Source organism: Rhipicephalus microplus, chromosome X (genome assembly GCF_043290135.1).
Source record: "Rhipicephalus microplus isolate Deutch F79 chromosome X, USDA_Rmic, whole genome shotgun sequence".
Lineage (NCBI taxonomy): Eukaryota > Metazoa > Arthropoda > Arachnida > Ixodida > Ixodidae > Rhipicephalus > Rhipicephalus microplus.
The window spans coordinates 23,354,236-23,380,949 of record NC_134710.1 but is presented as its reverse complement, the minus strand read 5'-3'; the positions used below and the strand labels follow the sequence as shown (position 1 = coordinate 23,380,949).

At 43.0% G+C, this 26,714-nt stretch overlaps 1 protein-coding gene across 4 annotated transcripts; it reads left to right on the top strand.

The window, feature by feature from the left end:
• Positions 1-552: 552 nt before the first annotated feature.
• On the top strand, positions 553-26,714 carry LOC142777493 (transcription elongation regulator 1-like). Of its 4 annotated transcripts, XM_075881966.1 has the most exons (7): positions 553-837; positions 8,229-8,398; positions 14,226-14,417; positions 15,862-16,067; positions 25,644-25,798; positions 25,861-25,921; positions 26,472-26,714. In XM_075881966.1, the coding sequence occupies exons 4-7, from the start codon at positions 16,044-16,046 to the stop codon at positions 26,607-26,609; spliced, it is 378 nt and encodes a 125-aa protein (XP_075738081.1). In that variant the 5' UTR covers positions 553-837; positions 8,229-8,398; positions 14,226-14,417; positions 15,862-16,043; the 3' UTR covers positions 26,610-26,714. The 4 variants fall into 4 exon arrangements, with proteins under 4 accessions (XP_075738081.1, XP_075738083.1, XP_075738082.1 ...); XM_075881968.1 differs by lacking the exons at positions 25,644-25,798; positions 25,861-25,921; positions 26,472-26,714 and adding an exon at positions 4,852-4,874 and having other exon boundaries at positions 556-837; positions 15,862-16,069; XM_075881967.1 differs by lacking the exons at positions 553-837; positions 25,644-25,798; positions 25,861-25,921; positions 26,472-26,714 and adding an exon at positions 4,852-4,976 and having other exon boundaries at positions 15,862-16,069.

Below are 26,714 nucleotides of genomic sequence, written 5' to 3'. Positions count from 1 at the left end.
CCGTTTGAGTGCTCAATTTTATTTATGTACGCCCGCTCGCTCTTTAATTATATTGATCTAAATTGGGCAATATTCTCATTAGATAGACCTACCGTGGCCCATTTTTGCGGAGAACTACTGAAGTTCATTAGCTGAATTTGCACGTGGATAAACTAGAGCCCCTGATCTATTTCCTCAACGTAGCGTTTTTCAATAAAGCAAGCAGAAATGCGAAACAAAGCTCGCAAATTGTCTTAATTTATCGTGCCTTAATCATCAACAAAATCGTTGTTATCTTGAAATAGCGCTGAAATCTAAGCATGCATAGCCTAAATTATAACAGTTACGGTCTCCTGGTATACTTATGCACACGAATCGCACACAAGAACTGCAGGAATATTGAGAAATCTACATTATTTCTATCACTACAACGAAAATTGTCCTCTAGCGCCACCTAAACAGAAATAAAAAAAGCGCTAAATTTGAAGGTTCTCTGTCTTCCCGAACGCGGCGCGCAGAAACATTTTGCCTCAAGAGAAAACGTCTTTTCTAACTTCAAACCATGCACCGTCATCTATAAGCCTTCCTCCCCTCAGAGTCTCATAAGGCTGCGTGGTACCGCGGAAGAGCGTGAAAACAGGTGGGCAGTATCCTCCGAGAGGATGGTGTGAGCGTCTTCACGGGAAAAGAAAGGCCGCATTCTTGGAAAGTCCCTCTTTTATGTGTGCACGTCTTTGTCGCCCTCCTCACCCCCCACGGACTATAGCGAAAAGCGAGGGCTGTGCGACGACAGTCAGAAGAAAGCAGAAAAACGAACGATAAACGAGTGATACGAGGGAACTGAGCAGACGTGCGTGGGTAAGGTATTTGTGAATATCTTTGCAAGGTAAGGTATTTGTGAAAAGAGAGAAAGGCAAAGGAAAGGCTTATATGCTACCCTACACGGGGAGGGGGAAGGGGAAAAAATAGAGAAAAATGTCAAGGGCATGCGGCACCTGCTGACAATTCGTCATTGGGAAGTCTGCCGTGCGGAGAACTGTCAATGCGTCAAGATAGCAGCTCCTTGACTCGTTAGCGTGAGTCATAAGGCTGGCGAATAGAAATAGCCGATCTTGGACTTATGCCTAGTAGCTCGAAAAGAACAGAAACGTTTCTGAAAAGGATAAGTTTATAAGAAAGTGTGGTGACATCGGTGTGCATAAAACACGTTTACATGAGTGCGAAACATGCGCTTCGCATTCATGTAAGCAATGGAAGGCGCATTGCACTAATGCGTAGGAAATGGGCAGTTTTGCGAGTGCCGGTCGATTCACGGGCCGTAAATCACGATGAGGGGAATGGTGGCCCCCCGTTGTGCGAACTTCGTGCGTCCCTCTTTCGCTATAAGGAATTAATATTAGCTCAAGAAAACAAAAACACTCGAGAAAGAAGTGGGACGAAGCAGAAATGTCGGGAGCTGAGATATTCCTGCCTCCTGCCACTCCTTTCTCAAGTCATTGTTATTTCTCTCGCGCTAATATGTACCTATATATATAGTGGTTGATGACGCAGAAAATTGTGCGAATTTCTGTTTCCCATGCTCCAGGCACGACTAAGCTAATGAGTTATTTTTTTTAATTCTTTTACATAAACCAACTCGCCCAGCTACAAGTCGCTGTAATCCGATACTCGCTCGCTTTAATCCGACACCACATGGTAGCTGCGGCATACAGGAGACGAGAGGTCCTGCAAACGGTGTCGCATCACCTTTCCGAAACGCGCTTGCAAAGTCGATGCGCTACTCTGGCATTCGTGTAAAATTGATTACAGCCTGACAGCTCGAGGCAACTGCCAGTCAGTCGGCTGCCAGCTGGGGCGACTAACTAACTTCATTCAACAAGAGGCCGGCACGCCGTCTCCCCGGTGTTTGGGAGTGGGGTCCAGTTCGTCTTTCCTCGATAAGAAAGCACGTTTGCGTATAGCTGGGCGTCGACAGTTTGCCGTAAGCCGGCACGGCAGGCACAGCGTTTATACGAATGCGACAACTGGTGCATCGCGACCATGTAAACGGGGGTAATGCGCGTTGTTGGCCTAGACCCCAACCTCGAAAAAGGTCATGTTTTGTCCACTTTTCATTTCAATTTATGTTATGGAGACTACTCTACAGATAAACACGACATTTCATATACCTCCGCATGGCACCTAGGTTTCGGGAGAGGACTCACTTTAGCCTCTCACAAAACTTGCTAACTTTTTAGATTAAGCTGGCTGCTGGATTGGTAGCAGGTTTCATAAGTGCAGCTCTTTCCCTTGATTTTCTGACTCTTGGCTTGCACAGCACATCGTATGTAATCGTTACGTTAACCCTTTTCCTATCGAAAATGAGCTGAACTTATTCGCATGGTATGTATACCACAGAAGATTAGCTAGTCTATGTCAAAAGAAGCATTTGGGGGTGCCGCAGTTAAGCCATTGTGGTGCATTCTGCTGAGTTCTTTTTTACTTGAATAGGTGGTGCAGTAACAAATTTTTTTTTAAAAACTTGCTCAAAACATGCATTCTGGTTGAGAAAGGACTTCGACACTGGTAACCAGAATCGGAAGAGGGCATCCTCCTTTCTTTAGGCGTGGTGCGAGTGTGCCAGCAACAGTTCTATTTAGAAGTTTTGTGGAATGTGTGGGATTTCAATTTTGCAAGTATGGCAGCAACTACGCAGAGCATCACATTTTATATAAACCATCAAATTTGGACGATGGCTGTGGCTCGACCGATGTATCTACAGTGGATGTCGATAGATGTAAACAAAACCTATACTGGTGCTTCCAAAGCATTTTTTTTAAGGGTCGAAGCACCTTAAGACTTAGCTTGTCTGTCCATGGTGTCCTTTGTCATAGCTATAGTTGAAACGCACGTGTGGAACAAAAACAAAAAGGTTTAACAATAACAATAGCCTAATATCAAATGGAATGATATAAAACACCACAACAAACCCTTTATACTAGTATGTGACTTCAATGTGGACATTATGAACCTTAGAACCTAGCGTTGTGGTTGGTTGACTTTTGTGTCACTTTATGTCACTCAATTTACATTATATCAGGCAATGCTTGGGTAACGTATGTGAGACACACACACACACACACAAAAAGGTTTCACATAAACTTATTATCAATCATAATTGTGACGGAACAATATACAACATGTACAAAACAGTCTTTTACTAGTTCGCGACTTCAACATAGACATTATGGACCTTAGGACCTAGCTTCGCCCACTCGTCATGATTCATTGCGTGCAGATGCATAGATTTTCTTGTTTTTCATGGACCTGCTTGTGCCAGCGGTTTATTATTTTATTTTTAATTTCAAGGTGATTTTTTTGTGTGCTGATGACCAGGGAGACTAGGGCATGTTTACTGGTGCACTACAGCAATGCAAGTGCTTTTCTACTTGTGTCTTGTGAACAAACCACTTTTCAATGGTTTTTCTGAGTGGTTTCAAAACATGTACAATCAAATAGGCTAACTTAAAAATTTTTGTATCGTTTTACTCCAAGCAACTAGGTAGGGAGAGGGTTAATCACCTGATTTTACGCTGGATGTCTCGGGCATAAGTCCTGCAAAAATATTCATCGAAAATGACGTTAATACTAGGAAGAGCAATGTGTAAGTTTTCATTGTACATCTATGATCAACAGTACATGCACCCAAAGTACAGCAGGGGAAAAAAGATTTTCAAGCAACTTTGACAGAGAACTAAAAATTCGCAAATGCTTTGTGAGGGCTTTAATGCCAAATCTTTGCATCCAAGCTACATGACTGTGCGCTGAAAAAAAGAGCCCTCTTCCTGAGCCAATTTACACCATGCACCCATGAGCACCCAGAGTTCATTAACAAAAATCATTTTGGCATGTTTGAGAGTCACAAATTCTCAGTTATTTATGCCATGCCAAGTGCTTGTAAGCTACACAATGAGAAAAATCTCCAGATTCCTCTTTGCAGAACCCCTGGATCACTTACTTTTTTGGTCACAAATATGCGCTGCAAACTCATAATTTAAAATTTTAAAAAATCTTCATTTCTAACACTAATTTCTCATGCAAGGCTTTTTACCAAGTAATCGGAAACTTCTGTGCCAGCCAAATGTATGTAGCTCGTAGATAAAATAATTAAAAAGGATCAAAGCTAATCTACTTTGAAGTTACAGATAAATTTTATGCATTTGCATGTCACCTAGCTCAGTTTTATGATGTAGGAAGAGAAAATCGAAGCATAAGGCCTGTGTTATTATCAAGGTTGATACGCTTTACTACACACACAGTGGTGTTTGGAATAGTGTTCTTTACTCTAACCACATCCATATTTGAGCCTAAAGCTTCAGCATATCTGCTTGGGATACAGGTCAGTAACAGCTATATGTGGTAATGATTCATTTCCACGGAGTCACCTTTTTGCTCACTACTGGCTAACAGAATATGTGATAGGTATTCCACTAGAAACCCTGCACTCTCTGGCGGCTCCGAGTCCTGCTGCTTTTAATTTCAAAGGTCAATGTGCTGCAAGTCAACAATATTGTGGTGCTATAACTTTAGAGACCTGCTGTTGTGGGACTTGGATGACTACGCTTGAATAATTTGTGAACTGGAGTATAGGGTGTACTGAAAATGAGTTAAGGTATTTTACTGGTCAGTTATTTAAAATTCAAGCATTTGCAAACCTCTGTTTCCAACATTTTTGCACATTTCAGTCCAATAGGGGGCACTTCACCTCTGTGTAGTGGCTAATGGGTCTGTTAATATTTTTGTTTATAATGGTGTATTTGTTACTGGAAACTTTGGGGGACTTAGCCTGCCCAAACTATGATGGGACCTGGCTAATGCAATTTTTTTTATTAGGTGCAGGATGAACCCGAAGCATGGTAAGGAAAACTGGTCCTGCTTCTCGGTGGTGTTGGCAGTAACTCAAGTCCTCTTCATCAGTTGTTTTGGCTTTTCTCATACTGCTCTCTCGGTCTGTGTAGGTAATGTCAGCAGTGTGCAGATTTATGGTTGCATTACAAAGAATACTTGTGTCATTGTGGAAGCACGCTGCTGATAAAGTAGTTGCTAGTTTGTGCGGAAATACGGTAAGTGTGCATCGTGTATGTTAGCAGCATCTATTAAGTTCAAAGCTATTTTGGGTGTTGTTTTTTGGAATTATTCGATTGGAATGCTACGTATAACTGTATTTACAAAGCTCATATCTATGTACACTTTATTCACTAGCCAATCAGATGTTGAAGCCTTAGACTATTGCTTCTGCTAAGGAGCCTGCTCCTCTTTGGTGTTTCGACTTACTTTCTTCAGATTGTAAGTGTGAGGCACATTGCGGACATCTGTACATCTATAATTGGGACCACTGTGACAACATTGATATCATGCTCTATAAGCAGCAGCCCCATTGCACACTCTTGAACTTGTGCTGCTGTGCTTGTGACTTGTCTTTGTATAGTTGTTTTATTTTGTATTACGCTAGTATCGAAGTGTGTAGCAGCAGCAGCAGCAACAGTGGACCTTATGATTGTACTGGGTATAGTTTTTAATGTTATTATGTATTTATATGTTTTTTGTAAAAAGACTTGATAGCTTGTTTTTCCTGTTATGATTGATAATACAGTGGATGGGAATGTGCCCAGTGAATGAGGGAGAGCGGTCATGTAGATTGCTAAGTTTGTTGATTATGGTCTGACAGTCTTACTTGTGCAGTTTGTACACAAAGTTCAGCAGCTTGCTTTCTGACTATTAACATTTGTTTACAAACCAGGTAACTATTTCTCTGGCTAAACATGCAAGTTTACAACAAGCAGGGGCCACTATTGGGCTCTCAACAAATGATTAGTATAGAAAGGACACTGAAGCTTAATTTAGTGTGCTCATTTGTAGATGTTCTGCTTGTATAATTTTAATTCTCACATCAGGACAGTTTGAATTCAACCTCTTGTTTACACATTGGTTTCAGAGTTGTGACGTTGGCATTTGCACTTGAAAGGTAAAAGGGGAAGCATGAAATGCAATGCATTAAACCTAAACCACAGTGGAATTTATAGCACCTAGGCTAAATTCTTGAAGTAGTGTACACTCAAACCTCATTATAACAAAGTTGTATCTCACACAAACATAATTGCGTTATATTCGAAAGTTCCTTATAAAGGTGATTGATTCATTGATATGTGGGGTTTAACGTCCCAAAACCTTCATATTATTTTGAGAGACGCCGTAGTGGAGGGCTCCGGAAATTTTGACCACCTGGGGTTCTTAAACGTGCACCCAAATCTGAGCACACGGACCTACAACATTTCCGCCTCCATCGGAAATGCAGCCGCCGCAGCCAGGATTCGATCCCGCGACCTGCAGGTCAGCAGCCGAGCACCTTAGCCACTAGACCACCACGGCGAGGCGTTTTAAGGGTGTATTCCTAACACTATATATATTACAAGACTGTTCTTCATTTATTTTATCGTAACCAATATTTCATTATATCCAGGTTCGTTGTGTCGAGGTTTGAGTGTATATGGCTTGACAAAATAGCACAGATGGTAAGCATATCATAGCAGCTTTTCAGTGGCCTCTCAGTTGACAATGGATGTATCGAAACAGTAGTTATGGAGCATGGGTGCTGACTCGAGGGTCGCAGGTTCGGTTCCGGCTGCGGTGGTCGCATTGTGATGGAAGCGAAATGTTTAAGGCCCACGTTCTGTGCACGTTAGAAAAACACCAGGCGGTCAAATTTTCTTTAGCCCTCTCAATCATATCATGATTTTTAAATGTAAAAGCTTAGATACTATTATTAGTGGTAGTATTAGTTAAGTTAGTATTATTATTACAATTATGCACTCAAGTCCTTGCAGTGTCTCAAAACACAGTAGGCAGTTATTATAATGTAAGGGGGGTGGTGTCAAAGAAGCCACACGCTGTTAGTCACTCCTCATAAGTAATGGCGGCATTTAATTGTGGTTTCGTAAATGGCTTTTCTAAAATTGATTTTTTAAGATTTTGGCAATGCTTCCTAAACTTTGAATTCTGAGCAGTGGCTTTTGTTTGTCGACGATGTCTTCATGAGACCGAAACCCCCTTTTATGGCACCTGTATTCATTACAGCAGCAGATTGCAAAGGCCTAGAACTTTGTGTATTGGAATTTTTCAGTTTTTGGTGAAAAAAAAGTTGGTGCACTGGCGACAACTGCAATGGTGCACCTTTTTCTGAGAAGGACCCCTGCGCTCTACAAATGCATTTATTGCAATTGTGTCCATGCAACAAAGTATGGCACTGACGGAAGCCCAAATATAATGTTAATTTGGTCGCAAGATATTGCTATTTGCTACAATAGCACGAAAGTACTTGTACAAGCAGAAATGTGGGAGCTATCACATAAAGCCTCAATATACTAGCATCATGTCATGAATTGGCACTCCTTAGGCATTGTTTCAACCTGTAACCAGCAGGTATTTGTATGCATATTTTTTCTTCACAAGCGAATGCATTTCATTTTAATGTATTGCCATCAGTTCACTGGGTAGCATTCCTATGTGCTGTAACTCAAGATTTCAGGCACTAGAAAAGGAACTTGAAATTGCTGAATAGCACAGAGGTCTTGCATTGACGGTGGCACAATGGCCAATAAGCTTTCCATGTTTAAACATTGTTTAGAATGACCAAAACAAAGGAACATGAGCAGTTTTATGAAAACGGGGCATCAGCACCCATGTGGTTCTCTGCTTTCTCTTTTTCTTTGTCATGATCTTGAGAATCAAAACAGCTGTTGGATGCATTTAGAGCATGTCATTTCGCAACCATCCAGAAAATTTTTTGTCTTGAAAATTCAATATGCAAAGTTAGTGCACTAGCCACATTTGTCTGTTTATGTTCGTCCAAGCTGGGATTTCTGCATTCTCTTTTTATGCTGATCTGTAGCTTTATGTGAATAAATGCAAGATTTTATTGGTCCTTGTCGGCTGTTGATTGCAAAAGGTTAGATATTCCAGTGCAGACATTAGGAGCAAGTTATATAGTGTTTTATAACTTTTTTGTTTTTCAGATTACTTTACATCAATTCGCAACTCAATTAAAAAATATATATATTTTCCTTGTGATTATTCTCTTGTATAGTACCTGTGTGTCTAGATAGGTGTAAGCTATGCCTAAGAAGGCCTAATATTTACGAACCACTTTCCTTTTAATAGCCATTTTGATTTCACTGCTTATCTTTGTCCTTTTTTCTTTTTTCTTCATGTAGATGAAAAAAGATTTTCTTGAGCTGCTTAAAGAGCAGAGAACATTGGACAAACACTCCTGATAGGGTGATGTAAGAAGAATGTGGCTGAAGATGCTCGATACCGAGCAGTGGAAAGCAGCACCCAGCGTGAAGAGTGGTTCAAGGAGTATGTGTCTAAACTGCCGACACCGGTGAGTAATTTCTTGATCATATTCACTGCATAGTTGCTTCAGCACTTGGCCAGGCAGAAAGAAATAAAATGCTATGCCAGCAGCATTGAAAGCTTAATAAATTTTTCACTTGGGTAGGCTGCGGCAAGGCTGCTTTTATGATCTTTTCTTTTTGTGCTTGCAGTAAAGAACAAGTACTCTTGCAATGTCTTAAGGGGGTCACAGGGCTTTTTTTGGATGGGAAACTTCTGCGTAATGCTGTGGTTACGGTCCCGCCACGAGGGTCTAGTGGCTAAGGTACTCGGCTGCTGATTCGCTGGTCGCGGGATCGAATCCCGGCTGCGGCGGCTGCATTTCTGATAGAGGCGGAAATGTTGTAAGCCTGTGTGCTCAGATTTGGGTGCACGTTAAAGAACCCCAGGTGGTCGAAATTTCCGGAGGCCTCCATTACGGTGCCTCTCATAATCATATGATGGTTTTGGGACATTGAACTCCACATATCAATCAGTTAATGCTGTGGTTAGGGCATTAGAAAGTCTTAAGGCGATGCTACAATTGCTCTAGATGCATGGGTAGAACAGCTGCTCTGTTTGCGCCAATGTGTGCCAAACTTGTTTTGCCTGCGCCAAACCATCCCTGTTACACCTCAGCACTCGAATTCAGTCTCAAGCTGCGACACCCATGAAGGCCCATACCCGAAAAATGTGGCTGAAACATCTTGTTTCCGGTTTCATCGAAATGGTTACAGTTTCGTTTTCATCAAAGCTGTGATCGCGCAAGCAGCAGCTGTGAACCTTGATTCGAAAGGTGCACTCGCGATCGCTGGCGTCCACGCTGTTTTGGCAATTGTCAGCTCGAATGGCTCCTAAAGCCTTCAATGCGCTGCTCTATCAACGCTGAGAGGCTATCGGGAAAGAGCATCTCTCCCTCGCTTGGCTGTATTTTCTTACACCAGAGTTTTGTAGAGTTACGCGATATCGGTTTCAAGATAGCTGCCAGATTTACTTCGTGTAACATTACAGTTTGTTGCTATCACATTGATTGCTTCGACCTTGCAGTGATACTGTTTTTAACTACATGCCAGCATTTAGAAAAGCAAAAAAGGATGACTGTAACAGTACTCAAAACAAGGGGGTTGGTGTCCTTTTTGCCAGAACAGCCTAGAAATGACGCGAGACTGCTTATCGAGTGCACCTGTGTATTTTCATTCATTTCACTGCTGTGTTCCACTATACGGCACTTATGGACTCGCGGTTGAGGCTTGCAGATTCACTTAAAAAGGAAAAGGGGGGCTGCTGTTCATAACTGATAAAGTTGGTTTCCGCATGAGGGTTAAGAAATGAATGCAATAGCAAGAAATCGTAACGTTACTGAAGTGAGGCTGTCAGCTAAACTTTCTTGGATCACATCTCGTGTAACTCTACAAAAAGCTGGTGTAAAAAATAGTTCCACTTCTGGGAAAGCTACCCTTTTAGTTCATTCTCCTCACAATGAGAGCGCCACATGTAAAAGCGCATAGTGGGTATGCACTGAGGGGAGAGCAGACTTGTGAGAGAAGGGCAAGGAGTTGCAATAAAGACGGGGGAGGATGCGGCGGGAGGGCGACCTTGAAACCAAAACACACGGGAAGGAGGCAGGTTGGGTAGCTTGCTTGAGAGGTTCGCGAAACTCCCACGTAGAAAAACTTTGAAAGAGTGCATGGCTGCCTGAATTGGTGCGCGCGGCAGTGTTCGAAGAATCGACGGCCGTGGTGAAAAAATCGTTTTGTTGCGCTGGCGGGTTTGCGTGGCCTCATGAACTTCATATTTCGTGATTCATTCCGCGCAAATAATAGCCGTTTTCGCGCTTCCGCACACGTGCGGAGGGCATGCAGAGCCGAGTGCGAATTGCTGAGCCGAGGGCATGCTGAGCTGAGTGCAAATCTACTAAAATAGGGAGTGCTCCTATAAAATAACTGGCTTCATGAGATTCGAAATGAATGGAAATATTCTAGCTCTTCACAGGAAAGAAGAGCCCCAAAATAATATTCATGCCCCTGAATGAAAGTGCGACGGGCTTTTCCTCCAGGATGTGAAGTTAGCTGGGTCAGTGCAAAATTACAAAAACGCCGACCAAGGTGAAATACACAAAACTTAAAAAGACGTTTCGGCTCCCCACACGGGAGCCTTGTTCACAGTGACCGCAAATGGCGTAGTGCGCTCTTCTTCTTCTTACGAAAGTAGCTTCTCTACTTGGGAAGCTACTTTCCATATACCAGCGTGGTATTTTAGTTGAAGTTTAAGTGTCTTTTTCTCCATAATCGTAAAAGATACAGTAATTATTTTACTAATATTGTAATCATGAGTCATTCCTCTGAAAATTGTAATGCTAATTTTTTGTAAATTATATACTTCAGGTACCTAATTATCACTCAGTATTAGCTATTAGATTAGATGTCATGTTGCAGAATAGCACTTCCTCACACAACATTAATTCTGTTTTATTGTCCATTATGTCATTTAAATACTGGCCAAAAACTATGATTCTAGATACTGTGGTGGCTGAGAAAAAGGAACATAAAAACAGAAAAGGCATGTTCTCAGATAATCGCATTTAATGTTCAAAATCTGCATTACTTCAGTTACAACGAGATAACAGTAAATTGACGGACTTGTTAAATAGGCACCGGCCAAATACTCATCACCAATATTATTGTTTTTGTTTTTTGTGTTGAAACGTCTTTCCTGACGGGCTTCATTTGTCACTTGCTATGCAGCCATGTCAGCATAGTACTGTCGACGCAGTTCGAAGGTGCGGAGGCCCGGAACTGTGAAGGGCCCTGGTAAAATTCTAAAATAGTTCAGCACATTCACACGGGCTATATTGGCATCATTAAAAGTGAACACAGCATCAAGAGTGCATAGTTACAGTCTTTGGAGCTTGACGAAAACATTTTTGGAACACGCTTGCACACGACAATCCAACGAATCGTTGTGGTTTTGAGTTTTCCCTTGGAGTCATTTAGGAAGTAATTCTGGATTAGCTAGTTCGAGATAATATGGCACAACAGCCTCAATAACAGATGCTGGAAGGTGTTCTTTATGAACGTATCATTCACCATTCAACTGGGATTTGTTGATTTTACACAAATTTTCGGAGTACTTCGAGCAAATTCTGTTGGTGGATTGATTGGTATTTTTTCGTCCCATGGAAAAATATGTATGTGGATCGGACAGCTATTCGCATGTCCTCAAAGCAAGGTCTATTTCTTTGAATGGCCTAACGATAATAATTTTGGTGCCTGCCAATGACGACACCACTAAGACATCGCCAACCAGATATATCTTTCTGACAACAAGCTTGATGCCTCTGATTTCTTTCGTTTCCGCAATTCTAGGCCCATTCTTTTCTGAACGTGCCAAATGCACTCCAGCTTGCAAGCTGTAACTTCTACATAAGGCTATGATGCTTGAACTGCAAGGAATCTCTTGCTACATAAGTATGGGTGCTCGGCAGGCTACCACACATGTTTTTAAATATGTCATTTTAGTGAAAAAAATCATACTAAGACAGATAAATGACTGATTCTGGTTCAGAAAAGGCTACAAATTTCAAATAAGGCCAAAAGAAAACTTTTTTTAAAAATATTTTTGCTTATCCTGTTTGTTTATAAAAGTCCTTGAAAATTTTGTCAGTCGAAGACCCGTTTCTAGTAAGCAACTATGAACATGTCGTTGATTTAATTAAAAACAATCAAGACAGAAACCTTGCGGCCTCCTCTATTGATCTGAAGGATCTTCACTAATCTCTACCTCAAGGTGACTTGATGAAATGTGTAGGCCATCGCACTTCTGGTCTGACATACGATTCATTTCTGGAGCTTCTTTATTTGTACGTAAATTCTACTCGTGTGACATGGGATGACACTGTTGTTAAAGAAAAGAATAGATCTATATTGGGTCTTGTATTGCTCCCTGGTTAACTGCTCAAGTGACTTGTACTTAGGCAATCGTGACCTGGCTCTTCACGGTCGCCTCAAAGTTTACCCTGACTTTGTGCTTGTATTCAGATTTGCGGATGATTTCTTAGTTGGTTTAAATAATGAATGAAGTAGTTTTGACTGCGAGGTCTCAAAAATCGCAACCACATTCACGGAGGCCCTGTCCCCATCGGTGTTGACGCATCAAGTGCCCGAGGGCAATTTCCATTAGGTTTTCAGACCTCGGACTCCACTTTTCATTACAGAAAGTTTGCTGGAGTAATGAGCCAAGAAGCAATAAAGCTAGTACTGCCGTTTTCCTGCGCGCATTCAAAGCTCACTCAAAATGCCGTTGTACAAACCTGTTTTAATAAGTCCCTTACGAAGACCTGTAACCCGAAAGTGGAAGGCAGTTTTCTGAACCAAGCCAAGCGCTTAGCAGAGTCAAATTACCCAGTATGTGTGCTGAGCTCGGTCGCAGAGGGCTTGAGCAGAAAGCTAAAACACCCATCTAAATGCAAAAGTGGTGACAGCAAAAAAGTAGCCGTCGGGCCATACATGCATGGCCTTTCACACAATCTCAGAAGAATCGCTGCAAAGTCAGGGGTGGACGTGATCCTTTCCGCTGCCGGACATCTACAAAAGTTGTGTGCCGGACATCTACAAAAGTTATGTCAACACGGTAAATCAGAATGTAACAGTGTGAATGCTTGCCTCGTTAATCATAGGACACATTTTGTAAAGTGTGCTTGTATTGTTTTTTATGATATTCTGCTTTCCTGTTCAAGAACCTCTGTTGGTCAGACCGGCCTATGTATCAATCAGATTGAAAGAGCATCATTATAATGTCACGAAAGCAATCTTAGGTCATTTGGACATTCATTGCCGAGATTGTGAATGCAAGCTCTTGTTCAAAAACATGGCAATCTTATGTAAGACACCTGGCAAGATGGCGAGGACGATTATGGAGGCGTATGAAATTGCGAGATTATCACATATGTGCATTAGCCAACCTTCAGTATCGCTTTCCAAAAAAGAGCTTCATTACCTTGATTTGATGCAGTGACATCGAAATATTTTTTGCTATGTTGTGATAATGCAGTGTACACGTGCTCGGTTCGTGCAAAAATAAAAGATCAGTCGAAAGTAGCGCTCTGTCCGTGTCAGTTCTCTTCTACGTCCTTGTCTGTTCACGCTTACTCACAATTCATGGATGTGAATGTAGCCCACCATTGTGTTTTATTCAGGACCAGGCCGTCAGATTGAATGAACTGAGTTCAAATTAATAACGTTTACTGTAATTGTGCCAGACGGCTCTATAAGAGCCTCAATGGCAAAAATTTTGATGACCACATGAGTTTCTGTGGGGAAAGAAAGACTGAGTTGACTACATGATATTCCAAGCAGCGTCAGGAGTTCCTAGAAAATGAGATGTTTGCAGAACACAGATTTCCGCCATAATCTCCTCTATGTTGTTGTAAATATGTGTGCCCCCCCCCCCCCCCCAAAAATGTGCTACCATGCTCCGAGCGTGCTGCTTCTGTTCCCAAGGCTGTGTGTTCTGGCACTGTCTCTTAGCCCAAACTATCAAGTGGTATGCGTAGTGAAGATAACTCTCCGGTTCTTTGTCATTGTGCATAGTGCGTTCCTATGGTCACTACAGTTTTAGCATCGATGCTGCTGCATGCAGTCACCTACATGCATTTGTTGTGAGAGTGTTCATACCATTAAATTCGTACCGTGCATGGGTAAAGTGGGTAAATTGTTGCGTCATCGCAGCGACAGCTGTAGCTTTCTGCATGCAATGTTTCTCTGCGATTCACTAGTGGTTTTGGATGAGAAGGTGGCAGTTGACTGATTCGAGGCACGTTTTGTGTTCTTTGTTTTCAGCAAGGCCATGAGGATGAAGATGAGAGCGCGCGGGAACGAGAAAAGCAGGAACGCATTGAAGCAAGCTTGCGTGAGAGGGAAAAGGAGGTGCAAAGGACATTGTCCACGCATTTGCGTGAGCGCGACAAGGATCGCGAGCAACATAAGCATGATGAGGCTGTTCAGCATTTCATCGCCTTGCTCACTGACTTGGTAAGGAAATGTCTATAATACTTGCGTAGCCACAAGGACATAACAGTACAACTCCAGGATAGCATAGCCCAGCATACTAGCTCGGGAGTCTTAGTCTGAGTGAGTCTAGCTGGGAAAGTTTTACTAGAGTCTAAGGGAGCCCCAAGCGCGCAAGATTTATGCATTTCTTGAGTGAGTCTTAGTGAGATCCCCCTTTTTTTTCTCGACCTATACTCTCCTGTCTTCTCATTTTAGGCAATATTGTTAGTCTTATGTCGGCTCTTGTTTATGCTCATGTCTACTCGCTCACGTCTAATTGCGCACTAGCGTTCGTTTGGTGCAGTTGATCACAGGTGTGAACTATAAACTCTCCAAATTTTTCACAATAAAATATTAATAAAAACATCTCATGTTCCCTCATGAACATTTCCCAACTAAATTGCAAGTACTGATAAGTTCTGCCAAGGATAATAAAGTCATAAGAGGCACCATGTAGAGAACCAATTACGTGAGATATTAGCGGTAAAAAGCAATGACACCACAATCTAAGAAGTTAACGCCCTGGTGAGTCTGACTCGCTCAGACTCAGTTTGAGCTGTGTCACTGAGTCTGAGTGAAATCGAATGAGTAATATTTTGTTGAGCTTGAGCCCAAGTGAATCCAGTTGAAAAAAAATTTAGATTAATGTACAAGTGATCTCTAAGCTAAAAAGATATTTTTTGAGCACATCTGAGCGCCATAATATAGTACAGTGGAATCTTGATTATGTATTCACCAGTCATGACATGACCTGCATTTGATGACAAATCAATTTGGTCCTTGTACAACCTTTGGAGATATTGTCAAGCAGTATTTCTGGCCCAAAATATTCTGGGTCTGGCACTAAACAAACCAAGAGCTTTTCCATAATGCCTCCTTCTCCTTGTATTTCAGTGATGTATCTTTTGTCATTATATTGAGCCTCTGTGGCACCCCATGTACCTCCATTGTTGGAAGTTAAGTGCAGCGTCAATATTCTGGAAGCTAGTTTTTCTTGATGGAGAAGTGGCAATAACACGTAGAGGAGTGATTTTTGTTTGAGTCACTGCATGTTAATGTCCACTCCTGTCATGCAGCAACAGCTATTGGCAGTGCGTGGTGTAAAAAGGGTGTGTTCAGGCACATGAAGATGTACAAGATGGCTGGCACGCGGCATGTTTCCACGTCTATAGTCTTGAAAACCGTCTATGGTTTGGAAAATGAATGCCTCATCTGCTGTGTATATGAGCAGCAGATGATTTTCTAGGATATTTTATACACTCTAGTTTACCCTGTCAATCTGGTAGATGAATACACAAATTATTAGCAAGTTTATCACAACATAATTGTCATTACTGCTATTCTCTCACCGATCCACAGTGCAGGTTCATTGTTACAATATTGTGTGGTCCTGCTGAAAAAGTACAGGCACGCATTATTTTTGCAGGTCCGAAATCCAGATTCCTCATGGCGTGAGGCTAAACGCACTTTGCGTAAAGACCACCGTTGGGATCTAATGGAATCACTGGAGTGGGAAGAACGTGACAAGCTATTTGCTGAGCACCTGAAACAGCTGCAGTGCTTAAAAAAGACAAGTATCGAGATCTGCTTGATGAAACGCCAAGCATCATGCTCAGCTCCACTTGGAAACAGGTGGGTCTTGGATAAGCCCGATAAAAAATGTATGGGATTGTTCATTCTTACTTAGCGTGCAGCTTCATTTTTACAGAAGCATTTGGTGGCAGCCATGGAAGGTTGCTACAGTCAAACCTCATTATAACGAAGTTGAAGGGGGAGTCCTAATTACTTTGTTGTAACCATTAGTTTGTCATAGCCAATATGCATTTCTACCGACAATTAGCCAGCAAGAGAGAAGTTGTTCCAGTTGCCTGAAATATTTATCAAAGTCCACAAGAAGTGCAGGCTTCCCATCGTGCAGCCAGCCCTTGATGTTAAGCCCAGCAAGAATCGAAATGAAGGTGAAAATGCAAACGCAATGCCCACTGATTATGACCATGGTGAACAAGTGTGCTCCACAGACGACGCGATTGCCATATAAAACCCTGCATCACTCTTCGACGAGCTTTCTACCATTGTTAGAGCGACTGAAAGAGTGCAAGACAGAAAGAAAGAATGCGGAGACATATTCTGGAATGTTTTAGATAATCTAGAGAGGTACTGCCTCTCACTGAGTGGCTGCGCAGACCATATCCTCGCATTAACGCACAAAGTGAATTTATTTATTGTGATGTGTATGCATTTTTACGTGACGGATATGAATTTTCATCTAGAAAACAGTCACAAGGTAACTGTAGCAAACAAGAAAGCACGTCTTTTGTGAATACAGTGCAGTCCACTTATAACGATACCACATATAACGATATATCGGTTATAACGATGGGTCGACTTAACAGTCTCATTTCATGCATTTGGGGCTATGGGGAAAAAAACCATATATAACGATATGTTATCCACCGCATATCGGATACAACGATGAAAAGTTTGCCGTGGACGGCATGTTTCATTCAGAATAATCGTAACATTTAGATTGATAAGTTCCTCTGAAACGAACTATGCCGAGACAAGACGAATAGTTAGCGTAGGCGAGTACGTATCTGCCGCCACTGCAGCACAGCGCCGGCAGCGCGTCCCGGCTGTTCAAAAAGCCGAGGAGAGCATCGCGAGTTGGCGCGACGCGCTACAGATGGCGCCAGCTGTGTCACGTTTTGCGCCTCGCCGCGCGTCGACCGCGGAGAGGCTGAGAGAAATTAAAAAAAAAATGCGAAAAGCAAAGCGACGCGCTCCGCGGCTCCCCGCCTTCTACAACGGCAAGCCGGCAAGCTACTCGTAGCTTGCCGAACGTAAGCGGGAAAGAGAGAGAAAATAAAAAAAGCGAAAAGCAAAGCGGCGCGGCGGCATCGGGGCGGGGCCTCGTTGCCATTCCGGCTGTGTACCTCTGGCTGTGCTTTCTTCCTCCCACTGCTCCCACCCCGCCGTCGGTCAGTCTCTCTTCCTCAGCGAACCCGTGATGCGTTCTTCGGAGTAAGAAATAAAGTCTTGTTTTGACATCCTACTATCTACAATATTTATTAATTGGTGAAAATAGCGAAATGAAGCCGGGAGCTACAAAAGGTACGTCCGGCGACGATTTTTTGGTGGCAGTCCAGATATAACGATCACCGGTTATAACGATCATATTTTTAGGTTTTCTCGATATCGTTATAAGTGGACTGCACTGTATTGCCAAACGAACTTTTGTATTTTCATGTCACCGGGCCGTTTTACGTGTGCATAAAATAATATACCTTGCACAAAAAGCCTTAGTGTCTTGTTCATTCACCCATTAGCTGTTTTTTACAGAGTGCACAGAGAAGGATATTTCTTGTATACTTGGTGCTAAGAAGAGCAGTGAAACATACCGTAATTACTTGAATCTAACGTGCACCTTTTTTCTGGTTAAGCGAGTTCATAAATCGCATGCACGTTAGAATGGAGTACGAAAAAAAAAATGAATAAGGTCATTCTATTGCCATCGGCACTTCCAAAATGGCCGCCCCCTACGTGCGTCGGCATAGCGCGTCGGCCATTTCTGCCTATGTGTTTCCCATGTGCGGCACTTCGTACGTGTGCTGAGGAGTTCGTCATCTTGTAGTACATTAGCATCGACGGCTTGGTAGGGCCGACTCCAAAAACTCAACGAGTGTTCCACAATGCTGCTTTTAAAAGAAAAGTCATCGCGTGTGCCGAAACGGACAGAAATCGGGCCGCATCGCGGTCGTTCAGAGTTCCCGAAACGTGCGTGCGGGACTGGCGGAAACAAAAGCAGAATATTGTCGACAGCAAAGATTCACGCAAAAGCTTCAGTGGACCACAGCAAGGTCGGTTTCCACAAATTGAAGAGCTGCTCGGCGAGTATGTGATTAAGCAGTGAGCGGCACAGCGGCCCGTGACGACAGAAGTGCTCCAAGTGCAGGCTATGCAGTTAGCCTTAGAAAGAGGGCTAATGCAGAGCCAGTTTAAAGCGAGCAGGTGCTGGCTAACTAACTTTATGAAGAGGAAAGGCTTTTCCTTCCGAAGGCGAACGGGCATATGCCGGAAGTTGCTGGAGGAGTACGAAGAAAAGCGTCAGAGTCTTCAGAGGTTCCTCCTAAACTTGCGGCACAACAACGGCTACCTGCTTGGGCAAATCGGGAATGCCGATCAGACACCTCTTTACTTCGACATGCCTGGCAGCACAACCGTCGAGGAGAAGGGGGCGAAGCAAGTTCGTGTGCTGACATCGGGCCACGGTATAACTAGAGTGACGGCAATGCTCCGTTGCACGTCAGATAGGCACAAGCTTCCCCCGTACCTCATATTTAAACGGAAGACGCTCTCAAAAGGAGTCATTTTCCCGAGTGGTGTGATCAAGCGGGCCAACGAGAAAAATGGGTGCGCGTTGCAATCGATGTCTTAGTTTTTTTGTTTTTTTTTTTGTCGTGGAAACCGGGTGCGCGTTACAATCGAGGGCGCGGTAGAATCGAGTAAATACGGTAAGTGAATGGGATAAAGAGAAGCGACATTCATATGGTGGTGCGCTGCTGTTTTGCGAAACTTCCGTAGCAACTGGGCTGATCGCGGCGGTGGTGCCACCTCATGAGAGAAGACGGCAGAGAGCCACATTTTCGCCCCGCTCCCAGGCGCAGTTTTACAACTGACAGGATCTAATAACGTTGGCGGCTGCCGTACCCTCGAAAATAAAAATGCTGCAATCCAGTGCAGGGGCTGCATTTGTTGCCAGTCGTAGCTTCATGGTGCTGTGCAGGCTGGGCTCCGACAGCAAGAAAAGCTATGCTGTTCAACTATGGTCTATCATTGGCACACTTGCAGAATCGTGAATCGTGGGTTGCGCCACAGACCCTTCGATACAGAAAGGCAAAGAAGACCCTTCGGTACTGTTTTTGCAACGCAAGCTTCATACTGGTTACCAAGATGACCATCTCGCCCGGAGTGGGCAGGGTGTGCGATGATCTTCCACTTGCGGACATTGCCGGTGTTTCGATTACAGCCGAATAACCTTTGAGGGCTTCGCCGACGCTGACAAAAACCTCGAGCTGTGAGCAGAATTTACCGATGACAAAATCATTTGTCAAGTTACGGAGGATTCTGACAACTCCGACGCCGAAATAGAAGGGGCAGTGTCTATACAACCAACATGCTCAGTGATGACGCAACCACTGACGCCATCATTGGTGTACAGCGACAGCATTACGTGAACCGAAATCAACGCAAACATCATCGTAGGCAATTGAAATGCCATGTAAAAAAAAATGTTTGCCTTTTTCCTCTCCGTCAGCAAAAAATACCTATTAAAAAGTGTTTTCTCTTGCAATCGTTTTTCCGGGCTGCTCATTTTTCTGGACGTTTTCGCTGTTTCTTGAGGGTCCAGGAAGTCAGTTGTCGACTGTACCACAAACAAAACAGTGCACGGGCGTACATTAACATCTTTAAGCACACGCTGCCAACGCATCCCATGGAAGCATTCATTAGCATTATGGATTTCCCGTCATGCATATTCCATGAAATTTATCATCTAAACAGATGTCAGCATAAGCAGCCTTGTTCAGGACGTTTTTGTAAAAACCTCTCCTGTGCCTGTTTTGTCATTTACCCAGAGGTAGCACTTGGTTGCACCCATAGAGTTAACATAACAGACTCTAGAGGAAAATCGGGGCCAATAAAGCTATAACTACAAGAGCAGCGACATGTTAGTACATTGTCCTGGTTGCCATTACAGTAATTTACAGAAGTGCTAAATATAGTGCTTTAAAAACAAATTTTTGCAAAATATAAATCATCAACAAGTGTGTTCACGTGTTATAAACTGACAGAAATTGTTTGATGTTCATATTGACTACAGTTTAAAAAATTAAATAGCTATTTATGCAATTTACTGCTCGTGGAAAAGTGTGTTTGCAGGCTTGCATACTAGATGGTGCCATTATCCTTGTATAATATCAACGTTTGAGGTCATGGTTGTGCGACCGATTGCACTGGCTTGCTTGCGCATCGTGAGAATCGTAGTCTCTCGTTGTCCACGTATTTCGTTGCCAATAGCCAACTCACCTTTATGTGACAGTCTTGAACTGTGATGAAGCTAGGAGTCGTAAAGCAGGATACTGTATTTATTCGCGTAATGAACACACTCGCATAATAAACACACCCCTAGCATTCATCCTCTGCAGTCCCGCTGACACTTTGCACCTCCTTGCCCATTGGATTTCTTCCGTTTTTAAATTTTTATGACGACCTGCCTCGGCTCGCTCCCCTCTCGCCCACTGCCGTATTGTTTTTCTTTCTATATGTGCACACTACGTTCACAACAGTGCGAGTGTAGAGGCATTGCAACTGACAAGCACACAGAGAGTGAAGGTAGCAAAACTGACTCCGCCAACTGTGAGTTGCTTCCTGCAATTACAAAACTTTAAGGCCCAGGCACATGCACGAGATTTTCGTGCAACGATGACAGGATTTGCTGTCGCCATGGCTATCGCGAAGGCCCATTCGTCATTCTTGCATCGCAGTTTTCTGGAAAACAAGAAGAAAAAAACGCTCGTCACCCAGAAAAGATTGCGAATATTTCCGCAACATGGTAGCACCCCTGATTCTCGCTTTAGTTGCAATTTGCTTTTCGTGCTTGTTATCCACTCATAACTTCTCATCGGGGTAGCGAGATGGCGGCTGTATTTTGTCGTTGATTTTGTTATCGACGGTTTATTTTGATGCTTTGGTGATAGCTTGCTGCAGTTTTGGTTAATTGCTACAATGTCAATGGTGTCGTCGCGGTCGTCGAGCGAGTTTACTACGAAGTTGGCAAAGTGCGTCATAGCATCGTGCGTCAAAGCAAGTGCGTCATAAATCACAGCAGATACCACTGTTGTGTTTAAATGGTTGTGAAAAAAGATAACCGCAAAACGCTTCTATGGTGTGCGCGGGCAGCGCAGAGACAGCTTGCAGAAAATAGCGCCATAAGCCACCGAAGATAAGCCAAGGGTAACAAAAAAGCTATTTCGAAACAGCGTACACGTATGGCAATTCCGGAAAGCTAAGCAACGTAACTTCTTTTCTTTTTCTATGGTGGTATTTTTTGCTCATATTAAAAAGGTTTTTATAAAAATTGCCCCGCATATAAATGCACTCCCAACTTTGCTCCGATTTTTTTAGAACACAAAATGGGTTCATTACACTAGTAAATACGGTAGATTCCCGGTGTGGACGTAGCATGCAGTAGCGAGTGGGAGTGAGACATCGCCCGAAATCAGAGTATCATTCTGTCATGGCATCATCTGTGTTGTTATAAGTTTAAATGCATGGGCTCTATGGCGAGCTTTTCCTCTAAAGTCAGTATAGTATTAACGTTATGGTTGTATTCACACCAATTTTCCACACTTTGAGCTTCTGCCTTTCTTTCACTCAGACCTTAGTCATATCTTGCTATACAGTAAAAGCTCGTTAATTCGAAACCCGTGAATTCGGAAATTCGGATTATTCGGATGGCTCTATTGGTCCCGGCCAAAGTGCATGTTAATCTATGGGACCAAACCTTCGTTATTTCGTCGGAATTCGGCTCCGCACCTCTTAATTCGGACAAATGCTGACGGCTGCTGCTACACAAAAGCGTGATAAAGCAGCGCTGGCACCACTGGAGTGAAACCGAAACCTGAGTGGCATCGCCATCATCATCAACTAGTGGGGGCGATCGCAGCATCACCGAACGTCGGCGTCTTCTTTCTTCTCCACTCAGCGCCTCCGACGCCATTTTCCCTTGTGTTGTCGTGTCGGAACCATCTCTTCTTGTGGAGTTCTCTTTTTCCTCCATTGGGACCGTATTTGCATGCCACCACCATCGTGCGCTACAGTGATGGCAACGCCGAAAAAGCGGCAGAACTACGACGCGAAGAACTTGGCGACTAAAGTGGAAATTTTGGAAGCACTGAAGAACGGCGAATCGCGACAGCAGGTTATGACCAAGTACAACGTGAAGCGGAGCAGGTTGGGAACGTACGTGAAAAATGAACAACAGATTCGACAAGCCTTCGAAAGCGAGAAGTTTCATGCCTCTAGAATGCGGTTGCGAACAGCAGCTCATCCCCAGCTCGAAGAAGCTTTGCTCCGATGGATTACTGACTGTCGCAACGCGCATCTGCCTTTGAGCGGACCTCTCATCATGGCGCAAGGTGAGAAGTACGCTGCAATGATGAACATTGAATCGTTCAAAGTGTCAGAAGGGTGGTTTGTGAGGTTTCAAGAGAGACACGAACTTGTCTTCAGGAGTGTGTGCAGCGAAAAGGCCAGTGTTGACGAAAGCGTGACCACCGAGTCGAGAAATGTGAAGCTGCTGGAGCACATCGCCGCATATGAACCACGTGACGTGTTCAATGCAGATGAAACTGCTCTATTTTTCAGAGCTCTGCCCGACAAGACGGTGACTTTCAAAGGGGACGCGTGCATTGGTGGCAAGAAGTGCAAGCAAAGGATAACTGTGCTTCTTGCCGCCAATATGACTGGCATGGAGCGCTTGCCACTACTTGTCGTCGGGAAGGCGCTTAAGCCACGTTGTTTTAAGAACGTCAAAAGCCTTCCTGTCGAGTACACAGCGAACAGGAAGGCATGGATGACATCGGACATTTTTCGCGGCTGGCTGCAGCAGTTGGACCGGCACTTCACGTCGAAGGACCGCAAGATAATTATGGTTGTTGACAAGTGCAGTGCCCATAACTGTACAGTCGAACTGAAGAGCATCAAACTAGTTTTTTTGCCGCCCAACACTACGTCTGCTCTTCAGCCGATGGACCAGCGTACCATTCACTACATGAAGTCGAAGTACCGCAAGCACCTGCTAGAGCGAATGATCCTATGCTCAGAAGCTGGAAAGTTGTATCAAGTGGACTTACTCGGCGCAGTGCACATCATCGCCCACGTGTAGAAAAACACTCCGCCGGAAGTGATCGCCAACTGTTTTCGGCACAGCCGTTTTGTGAGGCCCGAGCGTGCAGCAGTAGCTGAGGATGGCATCGAGGAGGTGTCAGCCGAGTCCACCGACGATGACTGCCCGACTTTCGATGCTGTCCTTCCCACAGATGTGACCTTTCAAGACTACATCGCGATTGATCATGGTACGCTACGAGTGGTCTCCTGACCGCTCAAGAGATTATTAGTGATGTCACGGGCGCCCATGAAGACCACGATTCCGACGAAGAATTGTGCGAGGAGATACAGCCGCGACCTCACCGCACCTAACGGGAAGTCTCGGAGGTGCTGTTAATATTAGAGGACGCTTGCCTGAACACTCCCGACAGCTTGAATGCTGTTGGCCATTTGGAACAGTTAAGAAAAATTGTGATGTCAGCCGGAATCTGCGCGAAAACGCAGACGACAATTATAAAATACTTAACAAATAAAGGTATGCTTCTGCAGCTTGATTTTAAGTGTTGTTTTCCGTGTTCATTCATTATTTCGGCATTCGGTTAATTCGGACAGTTTTTCCGGTTCGTGAAATCCAAATTAACGAGCTTTTACTGTATTCTGTAAGACGGCAACCTAGGATGCTGAAGTGACGAAAAAATAGCTTTCAAAATGTCAGTACGACATGCCGGTACAGTGTAAACACTGTGACACCTCATGTGCCCCTGCATGGCAATTAACGCAATTTGAATAAAAAATAATCGCAGTTGCCATTGCTCCCATTGCTCAAATTTATTAGGCTTTAGTATGCCTCACACCATGAACTAGTTTACATGTATCCTGTGAATTTTCACAAAATATCCGTTTTGGTTGCCCAGAGGTCTACCAGTACCTATAAAAATGAGCACAACTCTCTATCGGAACTAGATAGAAACTTCATTTTTACTGCAGCTCAACTCAGAATTTCTGTGCATTCTTAACATATTAGAAAAGGTTGAGTTTGATTTCTTTTTTTTTTTTGAGAAACATTTTCAAGTATGGCAGCACACCTTAAATTCAGCGCTGAGTGCTGTTGCTTTTGCGCAGTGTCAACGGCTCGCTGGATGCTCCGAACTTGGTATGAGAGTTCTGAGCTGTGCAGCACTGAGGCACTTCTTACATTATTACTCTAATTTGACAGTAGAACTCACCTGCTTAGAGCACCAGAATGTCTTACTTTTAAAGCTTTTGTCACAATGCCTAACAACGTTACTGTGATGAACGACAAACATTTAGTGCAAAAGACAAACAAAAGCTTCTTATTTACACTTAGCTTGAAAAGACAGTTGGGATAAGAGACTGGTAAGCACCCTTGAACAATGATGCTATCACTCTGTGCGGCATTTTAGTCAACTGCAACACTTGAACAATTGGTGTGACCAACGTCATGTCTAATCTTGATGTGTATGCGTTTTTTTTCTACGAACAATAACAGTGGAAAATTGGATGCCAGTATCTGGACTGAATTCGAAGAGCATTGAAACCTTTGAAGAGTGCATTAAAAATATATCGTAACATTGACTATTGCTAGTGATACACATACATTGCCATGCTCAGAAATACATCGTGTAGTTACTTTATATTACATACCATCGCAATGTCTGTATGTACGTCTTTCTACAGTGTTTTTAAATATGTTTTTTTGTTTTGAAAAAGATGTAATTATCTAGTTATGTCTTCATTATTAATTGTACTTGTTTTTGTTGTATGATAAAATTTACTGTGTGCACCCTGTTACGGCCATGACAGCCAACAGTATTTGTAAATTAAAAATAAATAAATAAAACTGGCTTGGCTCGAGGCTTGGTTTGACCGGAAGCTACCAATGTAGTCAGCGTGGCGGCATGGTCAAGTCAGTTGTCAGCCCGTGTCAACACGGCAAAAGTATGCTTTATGTGTCGAATTTCAATGAAAAATTACTCTCATTTTGTCTATTGTAGCTTATAGTTCATTGTGTTGTGGTCCGTGAAAAGCTAAGTTTGCCTCATTAATTTAACACACAGATCAAACTTTATGTGGCTTTTTAGAATGAGTGTAGACTGTACTGGCAGTATTAGACCTAGTGGTTAGATCTGTTGTTTTCATGTAATGTGATGCGCAATAATGTACCACAGTCACAGCTCGGTGTACTGAGTAAGATACATAGCAGGAGCTGTTGATTTACATCTTGTCTTCGGCAGGTTTTTCAAAGCTACTGTAAGGAACTAGTGCCTTCTTACAAGCTCTTTCATCTTAATTTCTTTGCAGGTTAAAAAAGTGATACGTGAGGACCCACGGTATGCCAAGTTTTCATCGAGTGAACGGAAGTGTGAAAAGGAGTTCAAAAAGTACCTCAAAGATAAAATGGCTGCTGCCAAGTCTGATTTTCGTGAACTGCTCAAAGAAACCAAGACAACTTACAAGTTAGTAACAGTTTTAGTGTCTTCATAGCAGCTTGGAGCTCATGGTTATTTTTGTTGTACAGGTCCAAAAAGCAGATTGAGGAGTCTGAGCAGCATTTGTTAGATATTCAAAAGGTCCTTGAGGTATGTACCTGATGTATGATGTCACCATTTAAAACATTGCTCTTTAATATCTGCATAGCTTCAAAATCTTTTGCAAAAAAGTAATCACTATTCTCTATTGAAAAGGTATAGGCAATTGTTTTTTTTAACTAGGACTGTGATTTTGCAAAGGTTATTGGTATATGTGATGGTCAGTTTGTTGCGTACATTTAAAACTGCCAAACCATTTATCTAATGAGAGCAGATATAGTGAGATTGTCGGATAAAATTAAATAAAGGTAAAATTTGGTTAATCATCATTCACCTATTCTGTGTGCTCTGCAGGGTAAAGGCCTCCTTCACATCTCTAACTTATCCTGACCTGTGGGAGCAGATTCCATTTGTGCCTGTGAATTCCTTAGTTTCACCATTTAACCTTCCTTCTCCTGTTCTCAGCCGCATTTTCTATTCTTTGGTAGCCATTCTTTTTTTCTTAAGCATCATAGAAGAATTGAGACACTCATATGAAAAAAAAATAATTGGTTTCTTGTGTGCTAATTGGTGCTAATTGGTTTCTTTGTGTGCTTTACAGAAAGACAAACGATACCCTGTGCTCGGCTGCATACCTGATGAGCGGCGCAAGCTCTTAATGGCATATATTGAAGATCTTGACCGCAGGGGTCCACCACCTCCACCCACAGCATCTGAGCCCACTCGGCGCTCCAAGTAGCTGCTGTTGCCACCATTTTCTTTTAAAGCTGTCCACGCCATCCTTCATTTCTTCCATGCTTGCATCTGATGGTGCCTTTTAATAAAGGACATCTGTAGACTCCAA